Source organism: Bos mutus, chromosome 6 (assembly GCF_027580195.1).
Source record: "Bos mutus isolate GX-2022 chromosome 6, NWIPB_WYAK_1.1, whole genome shotgun sequence".
Lineage (NCBI taxonomy): Eukaryota > Metazoa > Chordata > Mammalia > Artiodactyla > Bovidae > Bos > Bos mutus.
This window is the reverse complement of record NC_091622.1, coordinates 86388036-86412960: the sequence shown is the minus strand read 5'-3', so window position 1 is coordinate 86412960 and position 24925 is coordinate 86388036. Positions and strand designations below refer to the sequence as shown.

At 40.3% G+C, this 24925-nt stretch overlaps 1 protein-coding gene across 6 annotated transcripts in view; it reads right to left on the bottom strand.

Annotated features, from left to right (window-relative positions):
- Positions 1-24925, bottom strand: part of SLC4A4 (solute carrier family 4 member 4) — a 362219-nt gene that overhangs the window by 100006 nt on the left and 237288 nt on the right. For all 6 annotated transcript variants that reach the window (XM_070372496.1, XM_070372497.1, XM_070372498.1 and 3 more), the window contains 4 exons: positions 13361-13518; positions 5494-5581; positions 3171-3325; positions 2131-2244 (listed from right to left, as the gene is read on the bottom strand). In XM_070372496.1, the coding sequence (XP_070228597.1) occupies positions 2131-2244; positions 3171-3325; positions 5494-5581; positions 13361-13518 (515 nt within the window). The remainder of the gene's footprint in view (positions 1-2130; positions 2245-3170; positions 3326-5493; positions 5582-13360; positions 13519-24925) is intronic.

Sequence of the window (24925 nt, the reverse complement as noted above, 5' to 3'; positions counted from 1 at the left end):
AGTGTTTGAATCAGCAAGATACTATTTCAGCCCTTAAGATACAATCAGAAAACTGTAAAGGAATACATTTTCTTCTGTCTTCTTTTTGATCACCAAATTAGGCAGTCACATTCCCTAGACTGTTGGTCTTTAGATGAGAGTGAATTGTGTAGATGAATTCAGTGTCAATGTCTGAAGGAAAACATCCCAACCTGTGAGCCGATCATAAGGCCCTTTCTAATCTTGTCAGAACTTCCATCCCAGCCTCATTCATTCATACCACGTTCATACCACAAACGTGTATTTGGTCATTTGGGATATGCCCAGCACTATTCTGAGTACTGGAAATACAACAGCGAATAACACAGGAAAAAATACCCACCCTCATGGAGTTATTTTCTGAGTGAGGCAAACGAAATAAGTAAAATGCATGGGGCTAAAAATCAAAGAAAAAATTAAGTGGGGATCTGGGTTAAATGCTAGAGTTGCTATGGCTGTAATATCAGAGTGGCCAGAACAGGACTCCTAATGGGTGACTTTGGGGTGAGGATCGGAAAGAATGAAGGGAGAAAGCCATGCAGGTGTGTCATGGAGGAGCGTAGCAAGCTGAGCCGCCTCATATCCACAGGCAGGTCAGCTGCCTGTCATGTGTCAGCTCATTCCCTCAACCAAACCTCACTCAGCTTTCCCCACGTTGTGCCTTCTGCCTTTGATGTCTTCCCTCAGAGTGCTACAACCCTTGGAAGTCTTGATCCTCCACTCATGGCAAGACTTGCACTATGCTCTCACACATTCTCAGGATTGTGTGTCTGTCTGTCTGTCTTAGCTGCATTCAATGCCCTGCTTCACTTTTCTTGGTATGTACAGACATATTGCATGGTAGCAGACATTGCAGACATGCAATCCACTTAGGAAAGTTAAAATATCAAAGATTACAGTCTGATTAAATAAAGAAGTTAAATCCCAGAAATTGTATCTATAGAAGAGGAAAAGGATATTTCTAATGGGAATAGTTTGTAAAGAACTGTTCAGGGAAAAAATGGGGGAGAGAGAGGTTCTGTTCTCTAGTCTTTAAGAAGAAGAGGAGAGAAATAACATCCTCTTCATTTGGGAAACAAATCCAAGTGGGTCATTGGAGGAAGGAAAGAACGTCATTTCATTCAGATTCAGTTGTCTGTTAAAATGACATACCTTTGTGTTTTCAAAAATCTGAAGTGTTTTTTAAAAAGTCATATCTTCGCAGATTCATTTTAATATTTGGCAAAACCAATACAATATTGTAAAGTTTAAAAATTAAAATTTAAAAAATAATAAAAAAAGGAAAAAAAAATAAAAAGTCATATCTTCATAAACAAGTATCCTACTTAAAACTGTACTTAATTCAGATTGAAATGGAGAACCTAATAGTGAAGGCATAATTCTAATAAAAAGAGATTTAGCCAAAGCTGCCTGAGAAACCTGAGCTCCCCACTGCAGGCCGAGGAGACAGTGGCCTGGCAGTCACTCATGTCTGTAACATGTAGCTCTGTACATGTTCTATAACTCTGTACTCTGTTCTGTAATATGGGTACACTTCTGAGTAAATGTATCAGGAAGAGATGGAATCAAGAAAGTCAAGGGCAGGGAGAGACTGGCCTTTCTGCCACACCCGCCCCCCATTTCTCTAACAGCTCTCATTCATGCCACTGCCGTCACACTGGCCTCTGTGCCAACCCAGCACCCACTAGGCACCCTGCTGTTCTCCACCCCCCACCCTAGGATCTGCCTCCCCACTTCTTCAGGACTTTCCTCAAATGCTGCAATTCCCTCTATGGCCTTCCCTTACAGACCATGCTATGTAAAATGGTATTACCTAGTACCTTTCGCCTGTTGCAAAACTCCCTACTTCTGCTTTACTTTGCCCCACACAATCAGATTCACATTTCGTTATCTGCTCACTGTTTGTCTCCCACCACTACAAAGACCCCTAAGGACAGAGGTTTTCCATTCATTCACTGCTGCAGCCCAAGCACCTGTGACTAATAATACACCATAAACCTGTGTTGGCTGACCGAACATAGAAACCAGTAACAAAGCACTGACAGAAAGATTAAGGGGAATTCAGACCAGAGGGGAACCTCATCATGAACAACAGAAGAATCCATAAGTTACCTTCCAGTGCGCTGCAATTCCTCACAATCTGCATGTCCTCCTCCTCCATGGCCTCCATCGTGGGGCGTGTCCCCATTCATCTGAACATTCTCTCCACCTGAGTACATATTCTTTCTAATCAAGACAACAGAGCCCAAGAGAAGATTAGTTTTATTTTATTCACCTGCCTCTTAGCTACATCATGCACTAACTAATGAAGAGATGGACCAAAAACCCTTTGGGAGAAAGATTATTATTTCCTGCCACCATCCTGTGTGTGCTTAATAGCTCATTGGTGTCTGACTCGTCGCGACCTCGTGGGCTGTAGGTTCCTCTGCCCATGGGGATTCTCTAGGCAAGAATACTGGCATCGGTTGCCATGCCCTCCTCCAGGGGATCTTCCCAACTGAGGGATCAAACCCAGGTCTCGCACATTTCAGGCAGATTCTTTACCGTCTGAGCCACCAGGGAATCCCGTGAATACTGGAGTGGGTAGACTATCCCTTCTCCAGGAGATCTTCCTGACCCAGGAATTGAACCGGGGTCTCCTGCATTCCAGGCAGACTCTTTACCAGGGAAGCAGACAACTTTAAAGTGTTCTAGTTAGAGCCAAAAAAAATGAGTAGATGAATAAAAAGTTGAATAAACTGTATGTTGTATGAAAGGGAAATTGTTTCATCTGGAAAACCACAGATTTCTAGAAAATGGCTTCCCCTCAATTATCTCACCCAATTTCTTAACCTCTTAAATCTACAGGGAGCTACCTTGAGTAAACTGATCTTTCCACCTATAAAGGGGTCCCAGAAACATCCCAAAAGAATCTCTACAGTGTATTCCAATATCATAATCTGAGATCTTTAATTTGTAATCACTGAAGAATATCACCACATGCTCATTTTCCAGTGTCAACCAAATGTCAAACGAAGGCACATGTGTGATTCATTTGCCATAATACCTCAAGTTTAATGGAATCTGTCAATATTAAGGCACTAGACAGAACCTCTTCCAAAAAAAAATCTCCTTCTCAAAGATTAAAACTCCCAATGGCCTGATCGTTTTACCTTTTGTCAGACGATGGAAGACTCTTAGGAGGCTCTATCCTGATCGCTGGATCCCATTCCCCAGGTGGAAGGACAATGACTTCGTCTAGGAACTCATCTATGCCAGCAATCAGGTCCTGCCTATCTTTCGCTTTATAAGCAATGTCATGGAACACCTAAAGAATAAGAAGAGATGTGCTGATCCAACAAGGGAACTCTCCACACGCCTCAGATGTTAAGGCTGAAGAATGCAATCCATAATCTACTTTAACATTACTGTGACCATAGCCTCTTATTTCCTACTATTCAGCTTAATCTAAAATATTTCAGTATCCAGATTATGAACCCAAAGAATATAGGTAGAGGCATGAGAAAACAGCTGTGCTTCTTTTATATGATTTTTTCCTAACAATACCATAAAATAGCATTGCCTTTCATCTCCCACTGGTATGTACTATTACTGATATGGTTGCTATGGAAGCCAGATGAAAATAGTTTAGAGAAATACACAATCACTCCCTGAAATAAAAACTACTGGGCCAAACCACTGCTTCTAATTCAAGAAGGAAAAGTTCAAACTGAGTGTTAAGACTGGTTAAAACTCAAATTCTGCAGCTCTCAAACACACAAATAATTTGAGTTAAAGCAAAGGGGTTTTAAGTAGGTGATCATCTGTCTGTGTTTTAGGAAGCCAATAACCCAACCATCCAAGGTAGCAAATGTGTATCATACTCTTTGTCCATCATTTCATTCTTCTAACCTGTCTGATAATCTGAAAGTCCTTTATACATAACCCAAGCCTTTCATACCTTGTAAGTCAAATTCTTTAGTCTCCAGCAAAGAAGATGGGTCCTGTTTGATACCCTTGGCTATTCTTAAAGATTGCTATGTCTTTTCTCCTCAGTAGAATGTGTGAAAGCTATCAAACAGCACATAATGGTGTGGGGGTTTTGGGGTTTAGGGGCGGTCATTCAAAGCGTAGGCATAACATCTGCAGTGGACATAACTGGCTACAGCCTTATTTTCTCTTGCTACCTCCCACTATGGAGGCTGGAAAGTCAGTATCTTTCTTAGCCTAGCCTGCAGGTAAGGATGGGCAGTTCTGACTCATGGGATTAGAAAAAGAGAAAAAACAATGTGTGGGAGGAGCATTAAAATACCAGTTCAGAAAGAAAGACACAGCTAATATTCCCTGCCTCCTCCTTCTTGCTTTGCTATAGATGGTGTGAATGGAGTTGACAGCAGCAGCCACCTTAAGACCACAAAGCAAGAGCCTTGGCCCTTGATTTACCATTAAGCAGTTAAGTTTAACCAACTCCAGCAACTACTTACCTCCAAATTTCCTAATACGTGTGCAAAACAAACCCTAAATTGTTTAAGCCACAATAAGTCAGATTTTCTGTCATTTGCAGCCTAAAGCATTTCTTTTTCTTCTTTTTCTTTTTTGCCTAAAGCATTTCTAATCAATACATCTTAGGGTGAAGAATTAAGAAATTGTAAATATGCAGAAATAAATAAAAGAACTCACTGAGATGCTTAGTTGCCTCAAAGGAAAAAAAACAGCACTGCTATTCATCAGTGTTCCCAAATTAAGTAACCATCTGAGTAATCACAAATAGAACTGCCATAACTAAATGCTCTATTCTCCACTCAACACATGGAGAAGCTAACATATCAAGCAATGAAGCAAAAACAAAACATTCGGCAAAATAGCAAGCTAGAAAGGCATAAAAGCAGAAATCAGTGATCCTATATTCTAATAGTATTTCTCCTACTGTGAGACTAGTTCGGAGTTTCAACATGTCTAAGGTGTGTGTAGTGACGTCAAACTGTTATGAGAATACAGTCATAATTCCAAAGTGCTAGATACTTTGCAGAATGGTTGCTAATGCATTTTAGTATATGCATCATTCCTTCCCACAAGATAAGAAAACCACAAAAACAGGTACTTTCTGATACCTAAGGGAAAATGCATTTTACTATGCATTATTTTATAAAACCCACTTCTGAAACAAAACACTTGAATTTGCAGGATGAATATATTAAACATTTTAAGAGATTATGTTAATACAGTGACTTGAACCTTTTAAATAATATTTAACATACTTCAGTTAGCAGAACTGCAAATGTTTAGAGAAAGGAAAATATGACTTATTCTAACATAAAATTTATTTTTTGAAAACTATTAAAAGCAGTTGTCAGCTCATTTGCACAAATGACTGTACCTCATGTTTTAAAGAAGGTTGGTAACTACATAATTCTAATTGAAGAAATTGTGACAGCCAACTCACAGTATGAGAACAAAGAATGACATTCACAGATCACCATCTTCCCGATTCCCTACCTCATCAGACATCAAGGTGGCAATGGCTCTGCCGATCTCATGGTAGGACTTGGCTTTCCCCTTAGGACCTAAGAGAATGAATAAGAACCTATTGGGAGAGGAAAGAAGCAAAGGCTGTAACACATATTTCATCAAACTCAATACACATAACACTGAGACATGTTTAACCCTAATTCATAAAAAGGTTAGGTCTAGAATTCATCTTTAAAACAAAGGTCATAGTCTTGGTAATATGAAAGGCACTCTTCCATACTATTGTGAAACACAAATTGTTGTTCATTTTGTTTGGAAGCAAGGGAGAATTGAGCATGGGACCCTAAAAAGCTTCTTCATGAAGAAGGAAAGGTTCACTATATGAGTAAGTCTTTCTTTTCTAAACTTTCTTTTCTTTCTCTTTCTTCTGACTTTTCAGAATCTTTGGAGAAAACCCATTAAGCACAATAACTAGAAAGACTTAGCACATCTTCTGATTTTTCTGACTTTTCTTCACCCAATATTGATGGTGACAAATGATCCTCTCCATATTTTAAAGAAATAGTTCTACTCAGAAGTGGCTGGGAGTCAGCAAAATCCAACTCCTCTACAATAAACCACATGCTGACAACCAAAGTAAAGAAGGAAAAATTTGAGAGAAATTAAATATAAAACATCATTCACAGTTAAAATTCTTTTACAGGATTCCTCATTTTCTTTTCCAAACTTGTTTTCTTGATAATGCACTGTTCCACAGTAGTTAGGTCCTGAAACTTGAAATAATGGGCTTATCTCCACTCAAGTTCACCCCTTATCATGTTGGAAGGACTCCCTCACTGATCACAAGGGCAAAGATGCAACTCTCAACTGGGGAGCAGGAAGTATATGAATTCAAAAACAGACAAAAGGCAATACTAGACAAATCCCTGCCTTGCTTATTTATGATCATATCTTACCTAACATGGAGATAATGAGGACAATAAAAATGATCACATGCTATGGTTGCACAGCTTTCTAAAGCTTACAAAGCATTTCACACTCACATATCATTTAAACTCCTACTACCCTTTGCTATAAGGACACGCATCTTACTCCCATTTAATGGTGAAGAAACCTAGGCTCAAGGAAGGTAATGGATGGGCTCAAAGACTGTCCCCAGTGAATGACAGTAGATGGCTGGATGGCATCATGGACTCAATGAACATGAGTTTGAGCAAGCTCTGGGATGTAGTAAAGCACAGGAGGCCTGGTGTGCTGCAGTCCATGGGGTCACAAAGAGTTGGACATGACTAAGCAACTGAACAACAAGACAGATAGGACTTTTTACCTCTTGTTTTTTCCCAGCACACAATTCTGCTTAATAATACCTGCGCAACCTATACAGCAGAGAAAGCTATCCAACTATGACTTCCATAGGCCACTCTGGGGGAAAGATGTTGTGAAACTTAGCTAGGGACAAGAAAGTTTAAGAAAGATCTTATGAAACCATGAATGGCTTAGGACTTTTGTTGGTAAAATTTTCTTTTTTACTAATTTATTTATATTTTTTTGTTGTTTAAGAAAGGGCTATTGATAGCCAACACTCTTCAAGGTATTAGGGTCTGTTCTCAAATGCCCTTGAATAGATAATTCCATTTTTCATCATAAAATTTAATCTAAAGAGTAAAGAAAAAAAACAAATTGAGAATGTAAGAAGGTAAATCTGAATGTCTGAATCCTCAGAGTTTATACCAGAATAACCATAAAACCATTCAGTATTTATTTGCTTAGAAACCAGTTCTGGAGTGGAGCAGTGCACTCGCTTTCAAGTGTTATCACAGTAGATGAAATGGGCAAAAGCAATCAGCAGGCACGAAAGTCATTCAAGTATGAAGGAAGTCATTATTAGAACTGGGTTTTAATTCTTCTAACTAGAACTTGCCTTTTTCTGAAGCTGAACCTAAATTATACACCACCACATACAGTATTATCAAGAGCTTTTTTTATTGACAGAAAAGTACAATGCACTTTTCTGAAGGGATGGCTCACTGAATGAGTGCAACACCTGAAAAAAACATTTAACAAATAAAGTAAAATGCAAATCTCATTAAGAAACACATATAGTACTTTTCGTATGTCCCAATTCTATTTACTTGTCTACCAAGGGCCAGCTGCCAGGCAGGACGATAGGGCATAGCTTTAGACACAAGTGGCCAATGTGGTACAGCAAGAGAGCATATGTAACACCTGGATGCTTTACTTAATACATTTTAAAACAATGTATTTCCTTTGCCTGTCGTTTTTTATTATTTCAGGCTTCCCAGATGGCAGTGGTAAAGAATCCATCTGTCAATGCAGGAGACTCAAGAGACACAGGTTTGATCCCTGGGTCGGGAAGATCCCCTGGAGAAGGAAATGGCAACCCACTCCAATATTCTTGCCAGGAGAACCCCGTGAACAGAGGAGCCTGATGGGCTACAGTCCAAAGGGTCTCAAAGAGTCAGACACAACTGAGCATCTGAGCACATCCAAATATTAGCATCTAAGCACTACACAATATCTAACCCTTTCCAGAATCACTGTCTACATCTTCCTACCTCTCCCTAGTATCTGCATCATGATTATTTTACATTTATAAATACACACTATGGAAATGCACATTTATCAACTGACACGTGAATTAATTATCAGGTTGACTATATGGCAACAAAGCCAAAATAGTGGCTTATTAGAAAGTGCAGAAAATGCTCTCAGTCATTAATAGTTCTCAAATAAATTCTGGCAGACAATGGGCCGCTGGTCCAAGGGATAACAGAGTAGTGGATCCTCCACCTTAAATCCTATGAGATGAGGGCATACATTTTCTACAGATATTTACTATGCTCTTTACTAAACAGCACCAAAGAAGAAATGGCAGTAACAGACCAGTGGTGACCATAAAAAAACCACTTATCATAGTAGCAAACCCAGTATATGAGAGCTACAGTGTTTTCATTAAGTTAGGCATAAACGTACAATTCCTCTTTCTTGAGTAATGTGATTTTTATTAAAAATATATATATATATATGTTCATTTGGAGAAGACTCTTGAGAGTCCCTTGGACTGCAAGGAGATCCAACCAGTCCATTCTGAAGGAGATCAGCCCTGGGATTTCTTTGGAAGGAATGATGCTAAAGCTGAAACTCCAGTACTTTGGCCACCTCATGTGAAGAGTTGACTCATTGGAAAAGACTCTGATGCTGGGAGGGATTGGGGGCAGGAGGAGAAGGGGACGACAGAGGATGAGATGGCTGGATGGCATGGCTGACTCGATGGACGTGAGTCTGAGTGAACTCCGGGAGTTGGTGATGGACAGGGAGGCCTAGCGTGCTGCGATTCATGGGGTCGCAAGGAGTCGGACATGACTGACTGACTGATCTGATATATATATATATATATATATATGTATATATATATATATAAAGTATAAAGAAAATACCAAGTGCCAAATAGAAATAAAAAGTTACGTATCAGTTAAAATTTTCACATTACTTCAGTCAGGAACCACTGAGTAAATCCATTTTCTTAAAATGCATAGAGAGGAACTCTGGACACCCACAAGTAGCAGGAAACATCATCTCAGGTCGAGAATTTCATCGGTAGGGAAGCAGACCCCTAGGAAGACTGTAATTGGAAGTGCACTATTGAAATGGAGATGAGAGATCTGGGAAAACTAACAACACAGAACAACTTATCCAGCTGAAGTTCCCTCTGTCCGAAACATGTTCTCTCCTCTTTAACCCTCCAAGAAGCAAAAGCTGTTACAACTTTTATGACAGAAGTCCATCTTGCCAAACTCGGCTTTTATAACATACTGAAAACTTTCATGACTCAAGTGGTTGTTTTTGTTTTTGTCAATGGACAGATGTTATTTTTAACCAAAAGCTTTTTTTATTAACGAATTAGAATAAATATTACATTTGTGTGGTTGAAAGGGCACAGCCCATATTGCTGGCTCAGGGGAAATAATTTATGTTGCTGAGTTCTTTGTATTTGCTTATAAGTAGACACAAGTCACAGAATTTATAATAGTGCCTGGCTGTCTCGAGAATCTTCATGAGGCCCTTCCACTCTGATGTGCTCACTTTTCCATGTAACTAATCGTGCCTGGTGGAGAAGGTGATGGCACCCCACTCCAGTACTCTTGCCTGGAAAATCCCATGGACGGAGGAGCCTGGTAGGCTGCAGTCCATGGGGTCGCGAAGAGTCGGACACGACTGAGCGACTTCCCTTTCACTTATCACTTTCATGCATTGGAGAAGGAAATGGCAACCCACTCCAGTGTTCTTGCCTGGAGAATTCCAGGGACAGAGGAGCCTGGTGGGCTTCTGTCTATGGGGTTGCACAGAGTCAGACACGACTGAAGCAACTTAGCAGCAGCAGCAGCAGCAGCAGCAGCAATCGTGCCTGTGGAGAATGCCTCTAGCATTCACCACAACAAAAATCAGTACCAGATGATCTGCATCCAGAACCAACGGACTATATTCATATTCACAAAATAATTATAGGCAGAAATAGAGCATAATATCAGAAAAAGAGCCAGCCTTCCTAAACCTCTCCATCTTTTCCGAGATGTGCACCCCTCCTCCTTCCTGATATATCACAGCCATTCTAAAATAAACTCAGCATGTACCAATTCCTTACTCCCTTTTTTTCAAACAACAGTGAATCAAATAACCCATTATTCATATTTAGTGGCTTTGGAAAATGTGGCTAAACTGTAGCTTCCTCAATAAATTCATAAGGACCACAAACCCATCATAACCAACCATGTTGCACATAGTAAACAGCAGTGAGCCACTGGAAGACTGTTACACAAGACAGAACTGAACTAGCAAGACCTCCATCCCAAGTCCTCTACTAGAATTTTTATGGTTTTGACAATTAGGGACAAAGAACTGCTTTCAGGCAGATCATTATTTATAACAAAATAGACATTAACTAAGGGTGACACAAAGGGGTAAACATTCTAATTTTATAGAGGGCTGCTGCTGCAAGCTCCCTTTATAATTATTTGCCTCAGATGTGAAAATCAAGGTAAGAAAAGCACAGATTGATCAAGGGCTTTGATTAGTCTTCATGGGAAAACCCTAAAGCATTTTTTTGCAATCCATTCTAGGAGTCTTCTTAGATTTTCCCTAAGAGCCTGGCTTCAGAGTCAGAAATCTGCACTGACAGTACGTCATCCATGTGGCTCCATCTCTGAACTATAAAATGGGAATTATATTCATCTCCATGTGGCCCATAAATATGACTGAGTGGCAGCCTCAATGAAACAGATGTAAGATAATAGCAAAGCAAAGTGCCTGTTAAGACACTAAGAAAATCATAAACATACCCGACTAAGTCACCAAAGAACAGAGTTCATCTGCTTTCACATGGATGACAAGAAGGTCCTCTATGTAGAAAGCATCTACCCAGTCTGTAGGAATCCAGCTGCAAACAGAAAGCTAAACTAGATCAAGCAAAGAGCAGAGTGGATAGAGAAATTCATGAACTCTATACAAACGGAGTGGCTATAATCATATTTCCTAAAAGATGCATGCTAGTAATGTTATTTATTATAAATAGTAAGAATAATAATAATAAGTAAAAGAGTCTGCCTTCCACCTTCAAAAGGAAAGGAAAAATGGAAAAATTTTTCAAAAGAAAAAATGACAAGATGTGCACATTACAAGATGTGCACAGAAACAGATTTCTCAGGTTTCTGTGCAGGATAGCGGGGTGGCATGCATGTTAAAGCACACAGCTGAGTGCAGAGACATCCTCCACAATGACCACCACGCTCCTTGTGGGATTTCCTTTATTAGATTTCACAGGATGCAGCCACTGTAAGTGGCCCTGTATTACTCACACACAAAGAAGCTAATGAGACTCTCTTCTCAGTGATTACAGCTTGCCCTGGTTCAGAGGATAGCAAATGGATAAAACTATTTCCTGGAAAAATGTTAATATGCTAGGATATATTATTCAGATTACTGCCCTGAAATAGCTTTATGAATTGAAGCATTATTGAATTATATTCCCTTGAATAGACTGGGCTCCTTTTCTCAATTCAAATAATGCTTGATTTTACCTCTAGACTAGTACCACTGTCCAGGACAGAAAAACATGAGCCGGACAGGAGCAGATGATAAGAGGGGCTCCAAAATGGTCATGACTTGCTACTCAATGATCTTGTGTTATTGTTTAAATAAAAAACCTCTTAAAATATTTTTATTTGTAGCTTCTAGAGAAAAAGAATAAAAAATGAAAAAGAGCAACTGAACACTTCTTGGCATGTCTTTTTCTTTCAAGCTCCAGAAAAGTTGGTCCAAAGAGACATAAATAAAACCAAAGGGGCATGCAAGCTGGAGTTCGGCCATGACTGAGTCAGCTAGCTGTTCGCCAGGTGATTGCTCAGATGGACCTGCAAGGCTCTGCTGGAATGTTTTCAAGCAAAAAGCTAAGTTATAGAAAACACAAATCATCATAATCCCATTAACTGAATAAGCTGTAACTATCCCCTTTCCTCTGCTATTTGTCCAACGACTGCTTATATTATTCCTATATTGTAATATGACAAGTATTCTCCCTGTTGTTAGTGTCTAAGAAATAGAAAAATGGGATAAAAATAGCAGCGTAAAAAAGAATGGCCTGTAATGTATAGAATGGAAGGCCATAAGGAAATGTTCTCCTAATTTTCCTCCTGAATTAGCTCAAAACAAATCTTGAGCCCCTTATCTTGTTGGTTTACCTTGCTCAGATCATCTGAGACCACTGGAAATCCATAGCCTCTCCTGCTCACCTGGCAAAACCTACAGAAAAGTTCCCTGCCCTTGCCCTGGGCACTCCCCCAAAAAAGGCCCTATTTTATAACAATTTTCTAATGTCAACCTGAAGATTATAGACTTCTCTTTAACCTATTCCTAAGTACAAGTTTATTTGAAGCATTAGCTTCTATTTACCTACTACACTTGACATAAAAGTCAAGCTTCCTAGCTCTTCTACTGGGCTCAGTTACAGAGAGAAATAAAAAAGGATGACTTCTAAGGTACTGTGCAGTATGAGTACATGATTGTAATAACAGTAGTATACGTTCTTTTAAAATAAAACTTTATGAGTCCTAACACATAACAGTAAAATACACAAATTTAAGTGTACAACTTAATGATTTTTACTTTTGTGCATATATATAATAAACACATATTGCTATTTAGTCACTCAGTCATGTCCAACTCTTTTGGGACCCCATGGACTGTAGCCTACCAGGGTCCTTTGTCCACATTCTCCAGGCAAGAGTACTGGAGTGGATTCCCATTTCCTTCTCCAGGGGATCTTCCTGATCCAGGGATCAAATCTGCATCTCCTGCACTGGCAGGAGGATTCTTTACCACTGAGTCAAATCACATATATACATATCTAAATATGTACACATAGACACATTTACATATATTGATATATATAATGTGTATATGTATGTATGAACATACCCACTATCAATTTTCTAATCAAACAGAGAACAAATGAAAATGACTCAGACCTCTGAACCATTTACCATCTATATGATCTTGTAGAAGTTACTTAAACTCTCAAACTGTTTCTTCATCTATAAAGTCCCTTATAGTTTATACTTTAAAAATTATTATGAGTATTAAATAGGCTAATCCATCAGAAACTATTCCATAGTCCAATTAATTATTATAATCATTATTACTACTATACATGTGTCAAGTCAACCGAGAGCATGAAAGTCAGACTGAACCGTTATTTCAAGTTAAACCTTTCCAACATGCTTGCTTTGGGTGAACCCTCATCCTATTGGCTCTCTAGCCTGAGAGGGAGGAGTTTTCCCTATGACCACACGGGACCCCAGTGAGTCAGGGAGCAGCTTACCTTGTGGGCACAGGGACCTCAGTCAGGGCACCCAGCATGACTGCCTGCTGCAGCCGAACAAAAGCAATGAAAGGAGAATCCAAGAAGTCTACCTCGCCAACAAGCACGTTGGAAGCTTCTGCATCACGTGGCAGTTTTTTCATGAACTTATTCTTCAGCTGCATGGGAAGAGCCAAGAAGACACAACTTATTTCCAGAGAAGGGAACTCAAAGAAATTTCTTTATGAGTCTACGTGCACCAGGCAGGCCCTAGCTAGCCATTCTTCTATTATGTCTAACCATTCTATTATATAAGTTTTTCTCTGTATTTTGGATGCAAAAACATTATGTGTACAGCCATGTGGTTTACATATAAAACAATACTTACATACGTATCAATTCATTAACTTATTCAACTCAATAAACATGAGTTTAAGAGTCTCCTTGGAGCCAGGAACTGATCTAAGCCCTGATGATAAGGGATGTGTCAACTAATGACATGGCCTTCTTGAGCTCATATTCCAGCAGGGGAGAAGTAAAATAGAATTTAAAGTAGTGATAAGTGTTGAGAAAAAAAAGTAAGACATGTAAGAGGATACGTCTTTAGACAAGGAGGTCAGGGAAGGCCTCTGAAGCAGCACGTTTGACACTGGGGTAAGGGGACAAGCCAAGAAAAGATCCGGGCAAAGAAAATTCTAGGCAAAGAAAAGAGAAAGTCCAAAGCCTCTGAGCCAGGCAAGAGCTAGGCAGTTACAGCAACAGCAGGTGGCCAAGTGTGTGGGAGCAGATGGAGCACAGGAGAGAAAACGGCAGCAGATGAAGTTGCAGACGTGAGGGGGGCCAGCAGGTGAGGGTCTTGAAGGCACAGTAAGGAGTTTCAGATGTTTTAAACAGAACTTACCCACTAAAGAAAAGTCCATGGAAAGGTGGAGTAGAAAGACCTAAATTTAGGAGATATCACCATGTACTCAGGATTTAAGACCATGTGATAGGATGATACAACCTCGGGTGTTAGTGTAGACAGAGGAAAGGGCTGTCCATTGACCCTTAACATCTGCCCACTGACCCTAAACCCTGGGGTACCTAACCTTTTATAGGAATGGAAGCAGATATTGGCAGAGGACACTGAAAAAGAGCAGCCTGTGAGGTAGGAATAGAAGCAGGCCTTCACCAACCAGGACTTTAGGTGAAGAAAGGGAACAATGAAGAGAGGATTATCTGCTTCAGTGTCAAAGGATGCTGGAAGTTCAAATAAGATGAAAAGTAATAAAGGACTAATGATGGGACCTGGACCATGAGGGAAGTCCCAGTGGTCTTATGGGAGACTCCATACTCCCAGTGCAAGGGTCTTGGGTTCAATCCCTGGTCAGGGAACTAGATCTCACATGTGGCAACTAAGAGTTGGCATGCTGCAGCTATAAAAAGAATCACAGCTAAAAAGATCCCACATGCTACAACCAAAAGACTCAGAACAGCCAAATTATTAAAAAATTGTTTTTTAAAAGAAAGTAAAGACCAATGAATTTGACAAGATGGAAGGGGTGGATGATCTATACAAGAGCGGACACCAGGCTACCCAGTAAAGAATAAGATGTGAAAAAATGGAGACAGGGAGTAGAGAGAATTCTTTTGCAAAATGTTGCTACCAAGAAAAGCCAAGAATTAAGGAGGTAGATGAAGAAAGGGATAAAATGGAGATTTTCCATGGGGAATATGATCACAATTTGGAATGTTCATGAAGATGATCTAGTAAAGACAGATTACTACCGTAGGAGAAATGGGCATAACTGCAAATCAGCTCAAGCAATCTTGAACTATTGAGAAGAGAGATATCCATGCATAGCTAGAGGGATTAAATCCAGATGGAACACAACTCATCCATTCTAACCAGGCAAGGCAGACTCTAGGTACAGTCGGGGGTGATCTGGGAAGTCTGTGGGGTGAAGATGATTCCAAGGACTTACATTTTTTCAGGGAAATATGAATGACCTGATGGTGAGGAGGAGGAAGATGGACGTACATGGGAGCTTGAGGAGAAAGGTAAAGGTATAAAGTGCTTTTCATGGAGAGTAAAGGTTACCTTTGCCAACAAAGGTCTGTTTAGCCAAGGCTATGGTTTTTCCAGTGGTCATGTATGGATGTGAGAGTTGGACTATAAAGAAAGCTGAGCGCTGAAGAATTGATGCTTTTGAACTGTAGTGTTGGAGAAGACTCTTGAGAGTCCCTTGGATTGCAAGGAGATCCAACCAGTCCATCCTAAAGGAGATCAGTCCTGGGTGTTGATTGGAAGGACTGATGTTGAAGCTGAAACTCCAATTCTTTGGCCACCTGATGCAAAGAACTGACTCATTTGAGAAGACGCTGATGTTGGGAAAGATTGAAGGCAGGAGGAGAAGGGGACGACAGAGGATGAGATGGTTGGATGGCATCACTGACTCAACAGACATGAGTTCGGGTAAACTCTGGGAGTTGGTGACGGAGAGGGATGCCTGGCGTGCTGCGGTCCATGGGGTTGCAAAGAGTTGGATACGACTGAGCGACTGAACTGAACTGAATTGAAAGGTTGCCTAACAGTCACTTTGAAAACTTATCCTGTAGATGTTATTCCTTCATTCCCCCTCCCAACCCAGCTCCCACTTAGAACAGGCTTGTTCAAGTATCCTACCATGAGTGGGAAACGTCTCCCAACAGCTCAAGGAAAACATCTCAACAATCACAACAAGAAAGAGATAAGAATTTTGCAAGAAGATTTCTGATATACACATCTCACCAATATGAATGTCTCCCCACTTAAGTTAAAAGTTACCAGTGAACTTTTTTCTGCCAAAGGTTATCACCTATATGGGAAGTGGGAGGCATGGCCCAATTTTCCCCAGTAATGAAAAATTACAGTAGAGTTTTATTTTCTATTTCCATATAAATAGTTCTCAATAAGGGAGAATAAGTGCCATGAAAACTGATCCCCAAAACCATCACCTTCAGTAGCATTTTAACAAGATTCTTGCCTTTGGAACTTCATACCAGAAGAAAACTGAGAGGCAAAAAAAAAGAAGGAAGTTGGAACTAATAATTTAGTGGAAACCAAAAAAAACCCACAAAGGCAAGGTATATATTTTTGGATGTTAGAAACACGACTACTTCCAGCAGTAAAAGACTTTTCCAAAGTTTATACCATTAATCCTTCAAGCAATACTAATATTTCCAAAAAGTCTGTTTATTTCTACACATACGAAAAGAGCAGCCATGGGAATAGTCTAAAACCATCAAATTGTTATTATAGTCAAAGGAAGTTGCAGTAATGAACTGCTCTGTGTAACATGGAGTAGTTTGGGATATGGTCAAGTGACCCAAAGGCATGATGAAATGCCACTGCTAGAGTAACCTTCTTCCGACTCTTTCCAGAGAGAGCTCCCATTACCAACACAGGCCATGAAGCTCTATAATCATCTGATTGTACTTGCCATTCTCTCCAGCACTCTTTGCTGTCGTTAGATAGGTCATCTGATCATAATCTCCTGTTTTAGGTACTTAGCCTCCCACGCTTAGGACCAAAAACTGTCCTTTCCTCATTTCTACCTTTTCTAAACCTCCTTCAGAGTTCAGAACAAGCCTTTTCACTCTCTCAGCACTGCTCCTAGGGAACTCCAGAAGCACTCATTTGTTTTTTTAAATTTTTTAAATTGGAGTATAATTGCTTTACAATGTTGTGTTTCTGCTGTACAACAACGTCAATCAGCTATGTGTATACATACATCCCCTCCTTCTTGAGCCTCCCTTATAACCCCCCATTCCATCTGTCTAGGTCATCACAGAACACTGAGCTGAGCTCCCTGTACTGCACAGCAGCTGCCCACTGGCTGTCTGTTTCACACATGTAGTGTATATACGTCAATCCTACTCTCTCAATTTGTCCCAGAAGCATTCATTTTGGAATCATGCTTTTGCCAAGGCTGAAGTCTTTGCTCTTAGCTCCCTGAGGGTTAGAACAGTTTATCCCACACAGAACTGATTGCTTCCTTTGCAACATAATTCAGCTGTCGTAAATATTTTGAATGGAAGGAATGAGCTCTGCAGAATTTACAGTCAGACCATAAGAACATTAAATGCCCAGGAAAGTTCAAGAGGTTTTAGAGGCCCATTCTAGAACATACTAACTGTCTGGATCTATCACTAAGCAACTACTGACTCACAGAACATGTAGAACATCCCACAGTTATATTCTTCCACAAAATGTTTTACTTGTATGGTACCTTTACTAAGATGACTACACCATTTTGGAAAAATTGAAGCATGTTTTTAAAGCTAGAGGAACTGCATTCTATGTGCTCAGAAGAGAAGTAGTTATAAAGATATATTCTTTGAGATCAGCAAATCTCACACTGTGTTTGTAGAACACTAGTGTTCTTGAAGAAATTAGTAGCTATTCCAAAATAAAAATGTGTGGTGCCTGAGTTGCCCTGGAATTTAGTCCTCAGATGACTCTCTTCTCTACACACATTCCTGGGTGATCTCGACAAGCCCCCTGCCTTTAAATTTCATCTGTGTCCTGATGGCTCACAGATCTATGGGCTTTCCTGGTGACTCAGATGGTTAAGAATCTGCCTGCAATGCAAGAGACCCAGGTTCAATCCCTGGCTAGGGAAGATCCCCTGGAGAAGGGACCCACTCCAGTGTTCTTGCCTGGAGAATTTCATGGACAGAGGAGCCTGGCAGGCTACAGTCCATGGGGTCACAAAGAGTTGAACAGATTTACTTCAGCCAGGACCTCTTACCTGAAGTCCAGTTCTATTACATCTATCCTCAAAAGTCTTAACAGGCATTGCAAATTTTACAAATCCAAAACCAAGCCCCCCTCCCAAGAGTCCCCTCAAACTAGCTCATCCTGGGGTCTTGCTCATCTGGTTCATGGCAGCTCCATTTTTCCAATGCCCAGGCCCAGACCTTGCTGTCATCTTCCACACTCTCCTCCTCTCACACCCCATGTCCATTCTACCAGTGAATCCTGTTGGACCCACCATCAGAGATGTCCAACCATTTCTCACCATCTTCACTGCCACCACCCTGGGCCACATTACAAGCACCTCCCTCCTGGGTATGGCATTGGTCTCCCAGCTGGATCGTTTGCTTCTGCCCTTGCCCCCCGCCCTGCTCCCGTCTGTTCACCAAAGCAGCCAGGGCAATCAAATCAGGAGTCAGAGAAAACCTCTGTTGGTCCCCATTTCACTGAGAAGGCAATCTTATTATGACAAGCCACAACTCCAGCATCATCGGGCTTCCCATCAGCTCCCTGACCTCATTTCCAGCTGCTTTTTCCCAGTCTTCTTCAGACCCACCATCCCAGGGGCCAAACCTTCCCTCTGACACACCAGGCACACTCTTCCCTCAGGGCCTTCACATCTGCTGGTGTCTGAATGGAACGTCTGCAGGGCTCCCTTCCTCACTTCCTTCAGATCTTTACTTATGTTATTTCTCAACATTGAGACCTTCCCTGGCCACATTTGTTAAAATTTCCACCTCCCTTTCCCCACAGGTTCTTCTTACTCCTCTGTCCTACCTTATGTTTTTCTTTGTACTTATTATAGTCAAACATGCTACAGTTTTTACTTTATCTTCCTTATTATCTGCCTCCTTACTAGAATGTATGTTCCCTAATAGAAGGATAATATCCATCTCTTTTGTTCAGTGTTACATCCTTAATGCCTAGAAGAAAAGATGAAAATAAATGTTTGTTCAGTGAATGAATGGTGGTTATTATTTCTGCTCTTCCCAATAAGCTTTCCTAACTCTTCTCTTAAAGCAGTGGTTTCTGGGCATCCCACCACCACCCAGGCCATCTAAGTGGACAAACGCCTAGATAGGACTCATCTTAGTAAACTCCCCTACTGATAACAGTGGCTGGTCCAAAGGACGGATGCACCATCTACACAGGGACCAAAACATTTTGGAAAATTAACATTCAAATAAATGTGTAAAAATCAATGTTTCCCTTTCACCTAAGGTTATTACCCTCTTTGCTGGAAGGGCCTGTCACAGGATTGTCCACACTAGGAGAGAATGAGGTCAACGGCCAAAATGAAACACAAAACCAGGAGAGAAAAATGGATGAAAAGAGAGATTGCTTAGTCCCCAGCCTCAGGCCCTGAGGTCCTGTAGCCTCTCCATTCTGTGAACTCATCAAGAATTATTACTAGTTATATAAGCCAGAAAATTCCACTTGGGGCTTAAATTAATTTGAGGTGATTTCTTTCTACTGCAGTCGAGACCCTTCACAAAAAAGTGCTTTTGTCAAATAAATTTGAGGAGTACCAGGTCAGACAGAATTAAATAAGTTTCTATGCTATACACTCTGTTAGAGCTTTGACTAGGCATGTATGCCAAAGAATGCTTTATCTCCCACTCGGAGATAAATAAGGCACATTTTGATATGAAAACAGATTTTAAAATGCTGTTTGGGACAGAAATTTTCTCATCTCCCATTTAATCCTACTCTCAGCTCCATTTAATTCTCTTTAAATTTAACGGGTGCCTCAAATGTTCAAGGCCTGATGTGGGCACTGCAAGGAACAGACAGACTCTGCTCGCCTAAAGTTTAAAATCCAATGAAGAGAAGCAAATACAGAAATAGATCTAATGAAACAAGACACATAAAGATAATATGAAAGGTATATTGTTCAATGGAGGTCACAATATATAGCAATAGAGTTCAAGGAGACTTCGTCCATGAATCAAAGTTTACAGATTCCTCTCATAAAGGTTGCTCATCAAATATTGATTCATATAGGTTCCCTTTTGCAAGTACCTCGACAATACCTGATACAGGAAAAATAATGACTTAAGTATAAAAAGCAACTATGGGCTTACACAATAAAATGTGAACAGCAATAAAGTACTAACAAAAACATTATTAACATTACACAGAATGGTGAAGAACAACTCACGAATTACAAACAACAGCAAAAGATAATGAAAATAAGAACAAAATCAGGTTGAGCATCACTCAACAACCTCATATGGATTGAATTATGAAGATAGTCTGACATTTCTTTCTTATAGATCACTAGTTGATGCTCCAAGGGATATATAGCCTGGATTTCATGCAGGGCCAACTATGAGAACACACAGCAGAAAAAACTGCTTTAGACAACCTTGATTCCAAAGAAATGAATTTCAAAAGGCTGCATCTGGTAAGAGATAATTTGGCTAGCTCAGGGGCTTCCCAGGTGGTGCGGTGGTAAAGAATCTGCCTGCCAATGCAGGAGGTGCAAGAGATGCAAGCTTTATCTCTGAGTCAAGAAGATCCCCTGGAAGGGGAAGTGGCAACCCACTCCAGTATTCTTGCCTGGGAATCCCATCAACAGAGCAGCCTGGAGGGTTACAGTCCACGGGGTTGTGAAGAGTCGGTCATGACAGAGCATGCACACATGCAATTTGACCACCTAAGCAATTTGGGAATTTTTGTATACCAGGTAACAATACCAACTCTGTGAGTCTGGGGATGTACATTTCAGGTTCCTTTAATGCTAACCTGTTCCTTTAATGCTAGCAATACAGGTTAGCATTGCTATAATGCTACAGGTTAGGTCTTGCTATAATAATTTAGTTAACTACTTTCTGATTGGCTTTCTAAGAACCCAGTGATCACAGTACTAGCATAACAAGAAACTAGAGATTATAAACAGATAAAGCAGAACAAGTGGACTGATGTAACAGTGACAGCTTCTTGGAATGATCACCCCATGTGATGACAGAAAAGTTACTCATACTCAAGTGATACGCATCACATATAGCTAACTGAAAAAAATCATACTGTAATCAATCTCAACTGACTGGGATAATATTATATCCTCCCACCCATGCTATCACCCTCAGACCTTCAGCATCAGCTGGTATGTAGGTTCAGGCTATCATATTATTATAGTCACTAGGCAAGTATTTAAACCCTACAATGCCAAAGAATGCTCAAACTACCACACAACTGCACTCATCTCACACGCTAGTAAAGTAATGTTCAAAATTCTACAAGCCAGGCTTCAGCAATATGTGAACCGTGAACTTCCAGATGTTCAAGCTGGTTTTAGAAAAGGCAGAGGAACCAGAGATCAAATTGCCAACATCCTCTGGATCATCGAAAAAGCAAGAGAGTTCCAGAAAAACATCTATTTCTGCTTTATTGACTATGCCAAAGCCTTTGACTGTGTGGATCACAATAAACTGTGGAAAATTCTGAAAGAGATGGGAATACCAGACCACCTGACCTGCCTCTTGAGAAACTTATATGCAGGTCAGGAAGCAAGAGTTAGAACTGGACATGGAACAACAGACTGGTTGCAAATAGGAAAAGGAGTACGTCAAGGCTGTATACTGTCACCCTGTTTATTTAACTTCTATGCAGAGTACATCATGAGAAACGCTGGGCTGGAAGAAGCACAAGCTGGAATCAAGATTGCTGGGAGAAATATCAATAACCTCAGATATGCAGATGACACCACCCTTATGGCAGAAAGTGAAGAGGAACTAAAAAGCCTCTTGATGAAAGTGAAAGTGGAGAGTGAAAAAGTTGGCTTAAAGCTCAACATTCAGAAAACGAAGATCATGGCATCTGGTCCCATCACTTCATGGGAAAGTGATGGGGAAACAGTGGAAACAGTGTCAGACTTTATTTTTTTGGGCTCCAAAATCACTGCAGATGGTGACTGCAGCCATGAAATTAAAAGACGCTTACTCCTTGAAAGGAAAGTTATGACCAACCTAGATAGCATATTCAAAAGCAGAGATGTTACTTTGCCAAGAAAGGTCCGTCTAGTCAAGGCTATGGTTTTTCCTGTGGTCATGTATGGATGCGAGAGTTGGACTGTGAAGAAAGCTGAGCACCGAAGAATTGATGCTTTTCAACTGTGGTATTGGAGAAGACTCTTAAGCGTTCCTTGGACTGCAAGGAGATCCAACCGTTCCATTCTGAAGGAGATCAGCCCTGGGATTTCTTTGGAAGGAATGATGCTCAAGCTGAAACTCCAGTACTTTGGCCACCTCATGCAAAGGGTTGACTCATTGGAAAAGACTCTGATGCTGGGCGGGACTGGGGGCAGGAGGAGAAGGGGACGACAGAGGATGAGATGGCTGAATGGCATCACCAACGTGATGGACGTGAGTTTTGGTGAACTCTGGGAGTTGGTGATGGACAGGGATGCCTGGCGTGCTGCGATTCATGGGGTCACAAAGAGTCGGACATGACTGAGTGACTGAACTGAACTGAACTGATATACTAGGTATCAGAGGTAGACTCTGAAATAATATTTTTAAAACACTGATGAGATGAAGACTTTCAGAAGAACCATTTAAAACACAAAGTAGATGTCCTAGAGATTAAAATGACTTGTTATTTTAACATCAATAACATCAATGACTTGTTAAAGTCAATATTATTCATAACATAAAAATGGGACATATCATAATTTGTGGAATGCAGCTACACGTGCACTGAGTAAAATTCACAGCCTAAGTGCAAATATTTCAAAAGAACAAAAGCTAAAGTGTGATGATCTAAATCTATATCTCACGGAATAAGACTAAAACAGCAAATGAAACTCATAGAAGGTATAAAGAAGGAATTAAAAACAAGAGAGGAAATATGGCATTAAAAAACAAGTATACTATCCTGATCATGTTCTAGCTCATAATCTGTAGGACAATTATACAAGTGTCCGCATTCTAAAAAATTATCAAGTAGATTTTATCACAAATACGTTTTACTTTAATAAAACAATGATACTACAAAGAGTGTCTTAATAGATAAACTGTTATTTCATTCCCATACTGCTTACATATGGTGCTTCCTTGGCAGGAAACTTTTAAAGGAAATCAAGGATAGTGAAAAAACTGTATTCCATAGCCCTACCTCATATGTCAAAGGCTTTTGTAAAGATAAGAAAAGATAAGAGGTAAAATGCCTGCTGCTGCTGCTGCTAAGTCACTTCAGTCGTGTCCGACTCTGTGTGACCCCATAGACGTCAGCCCACGAGGCTCCCCCGTCCCTGGGATTCTCCAGGCAAGAACACTGGAGTGTGGGTTGCCATTTCCTTCTCCAGGTAAAATGCCTAGCAAGATACAAACAAATATAAGGCTCACTCCTCCTGGCTTCTTTTAGTTTCTCTAACATGAAAAGTAAACCTCTCTACTCCCTTCTTCCCTCCTACCATGCATATCCAGGAGACCACCTGATTGTGCTGTGTTGGAGGTAACATATTCCTGCTTTTACTTTCCAAAGGTGTGTGAACCCTAAGCAACATAAACATAACTTAACCCAGTATACTTCCTTGGATTAAAATTAGCCTCCAACAGGGGTGGGAAGAAGCAGCAGTCCATCAAAAGCAGCCTTGTGAAAACTAATCCCTGGGGTAATTCTGAAATAGGTTTGACCTAGCAAGCACTGTGTGTATATATTTGGAACAGACCTACCATCTCAAATTCTGGGAGTCCTGGAGTATGATAGGTGGAGACCAGGCACTGGCTATCGTTGGCTTCTATGGTTAATTGAAGACTGACGCTATTGCCCATCCTCTCCCAGTTTTCCAGCAGCCCTCTCATCCCACATCTAAGGAAGAAGAGGACTGATCTGAACCAACTGAATTCTAAGTCAATAAGCTTACACTAGCTTTTCTCAGGCACTAGGAAAATAGTTCTTTTCACTGAAAACTCTACTCTGGCCTTTCTTTGTGGTAGGGATTCTCAGTAAAAACAGCATGTCTACTCAAGTCCCAAGTACAAGGAGTATCTTTTGCTTCAAGGGTCTTTCCAGCTACCAAGATGAGGCAGAAGGCTCTGCCTAGGTCACCCAGGTTCTACTGTGGAGTTTGCAGCCAAAGTCTCAGTCTGTAAGAGTTACCTGACCTTTGATTACCTATGTACACATTTCTCATCCTGATCTTCTCAGGAGTGTTGGATTGAGAACAAGTTTGGGTGTTCCTCAGTAGTCTGGACAAACACCATCTTAAACACACCCCAGCGTTCCATTCCTAAATCTCACTTCTTTACTGTAAACTGTATAATTGCCCAACAAAGAAATGTCAGAGGAAGGAAAAAAAATAGGAACTGCTGTTTTATAAGCTTAATAGAGTATTGCTTTTTATTTCAAGACTACATAAGAAAAATTATTTCAAAACTCTCCTGTTAAATAAAGACAGTTTTTAATCAACCCCTTAGTAAATTTGTGGGATAGGACTTTTTTGGTGTGATACACAGAATTGCTGGAATAAATTAGTTTAAACTTTTTTTGTTTTGTCTTTAATGATTGCCCTTTAGGTTATCTTCAAGCTGTAATTTAGAAGAATATTTCCACTGGCTAAATTTAAAAACCATCAGCCTAATGTCTAAGAGGCCTAAAAAGAGGAGCTCTTGCTTGATTGCCTACAGAATCCAAAATTTAGACACTCACTTATGATGTTGTTAGTACTGAATTTCTGTAATATGGTCTGAGATTTCCAGAGTGTGTATATAATATGAAAGAAGGAAGATAAAGTCATTAAATACGACAAAATGTCAAAAGGCTGTGGCTACATGTTCTTACTTCTTGAAAACTTTTCTAGTTTT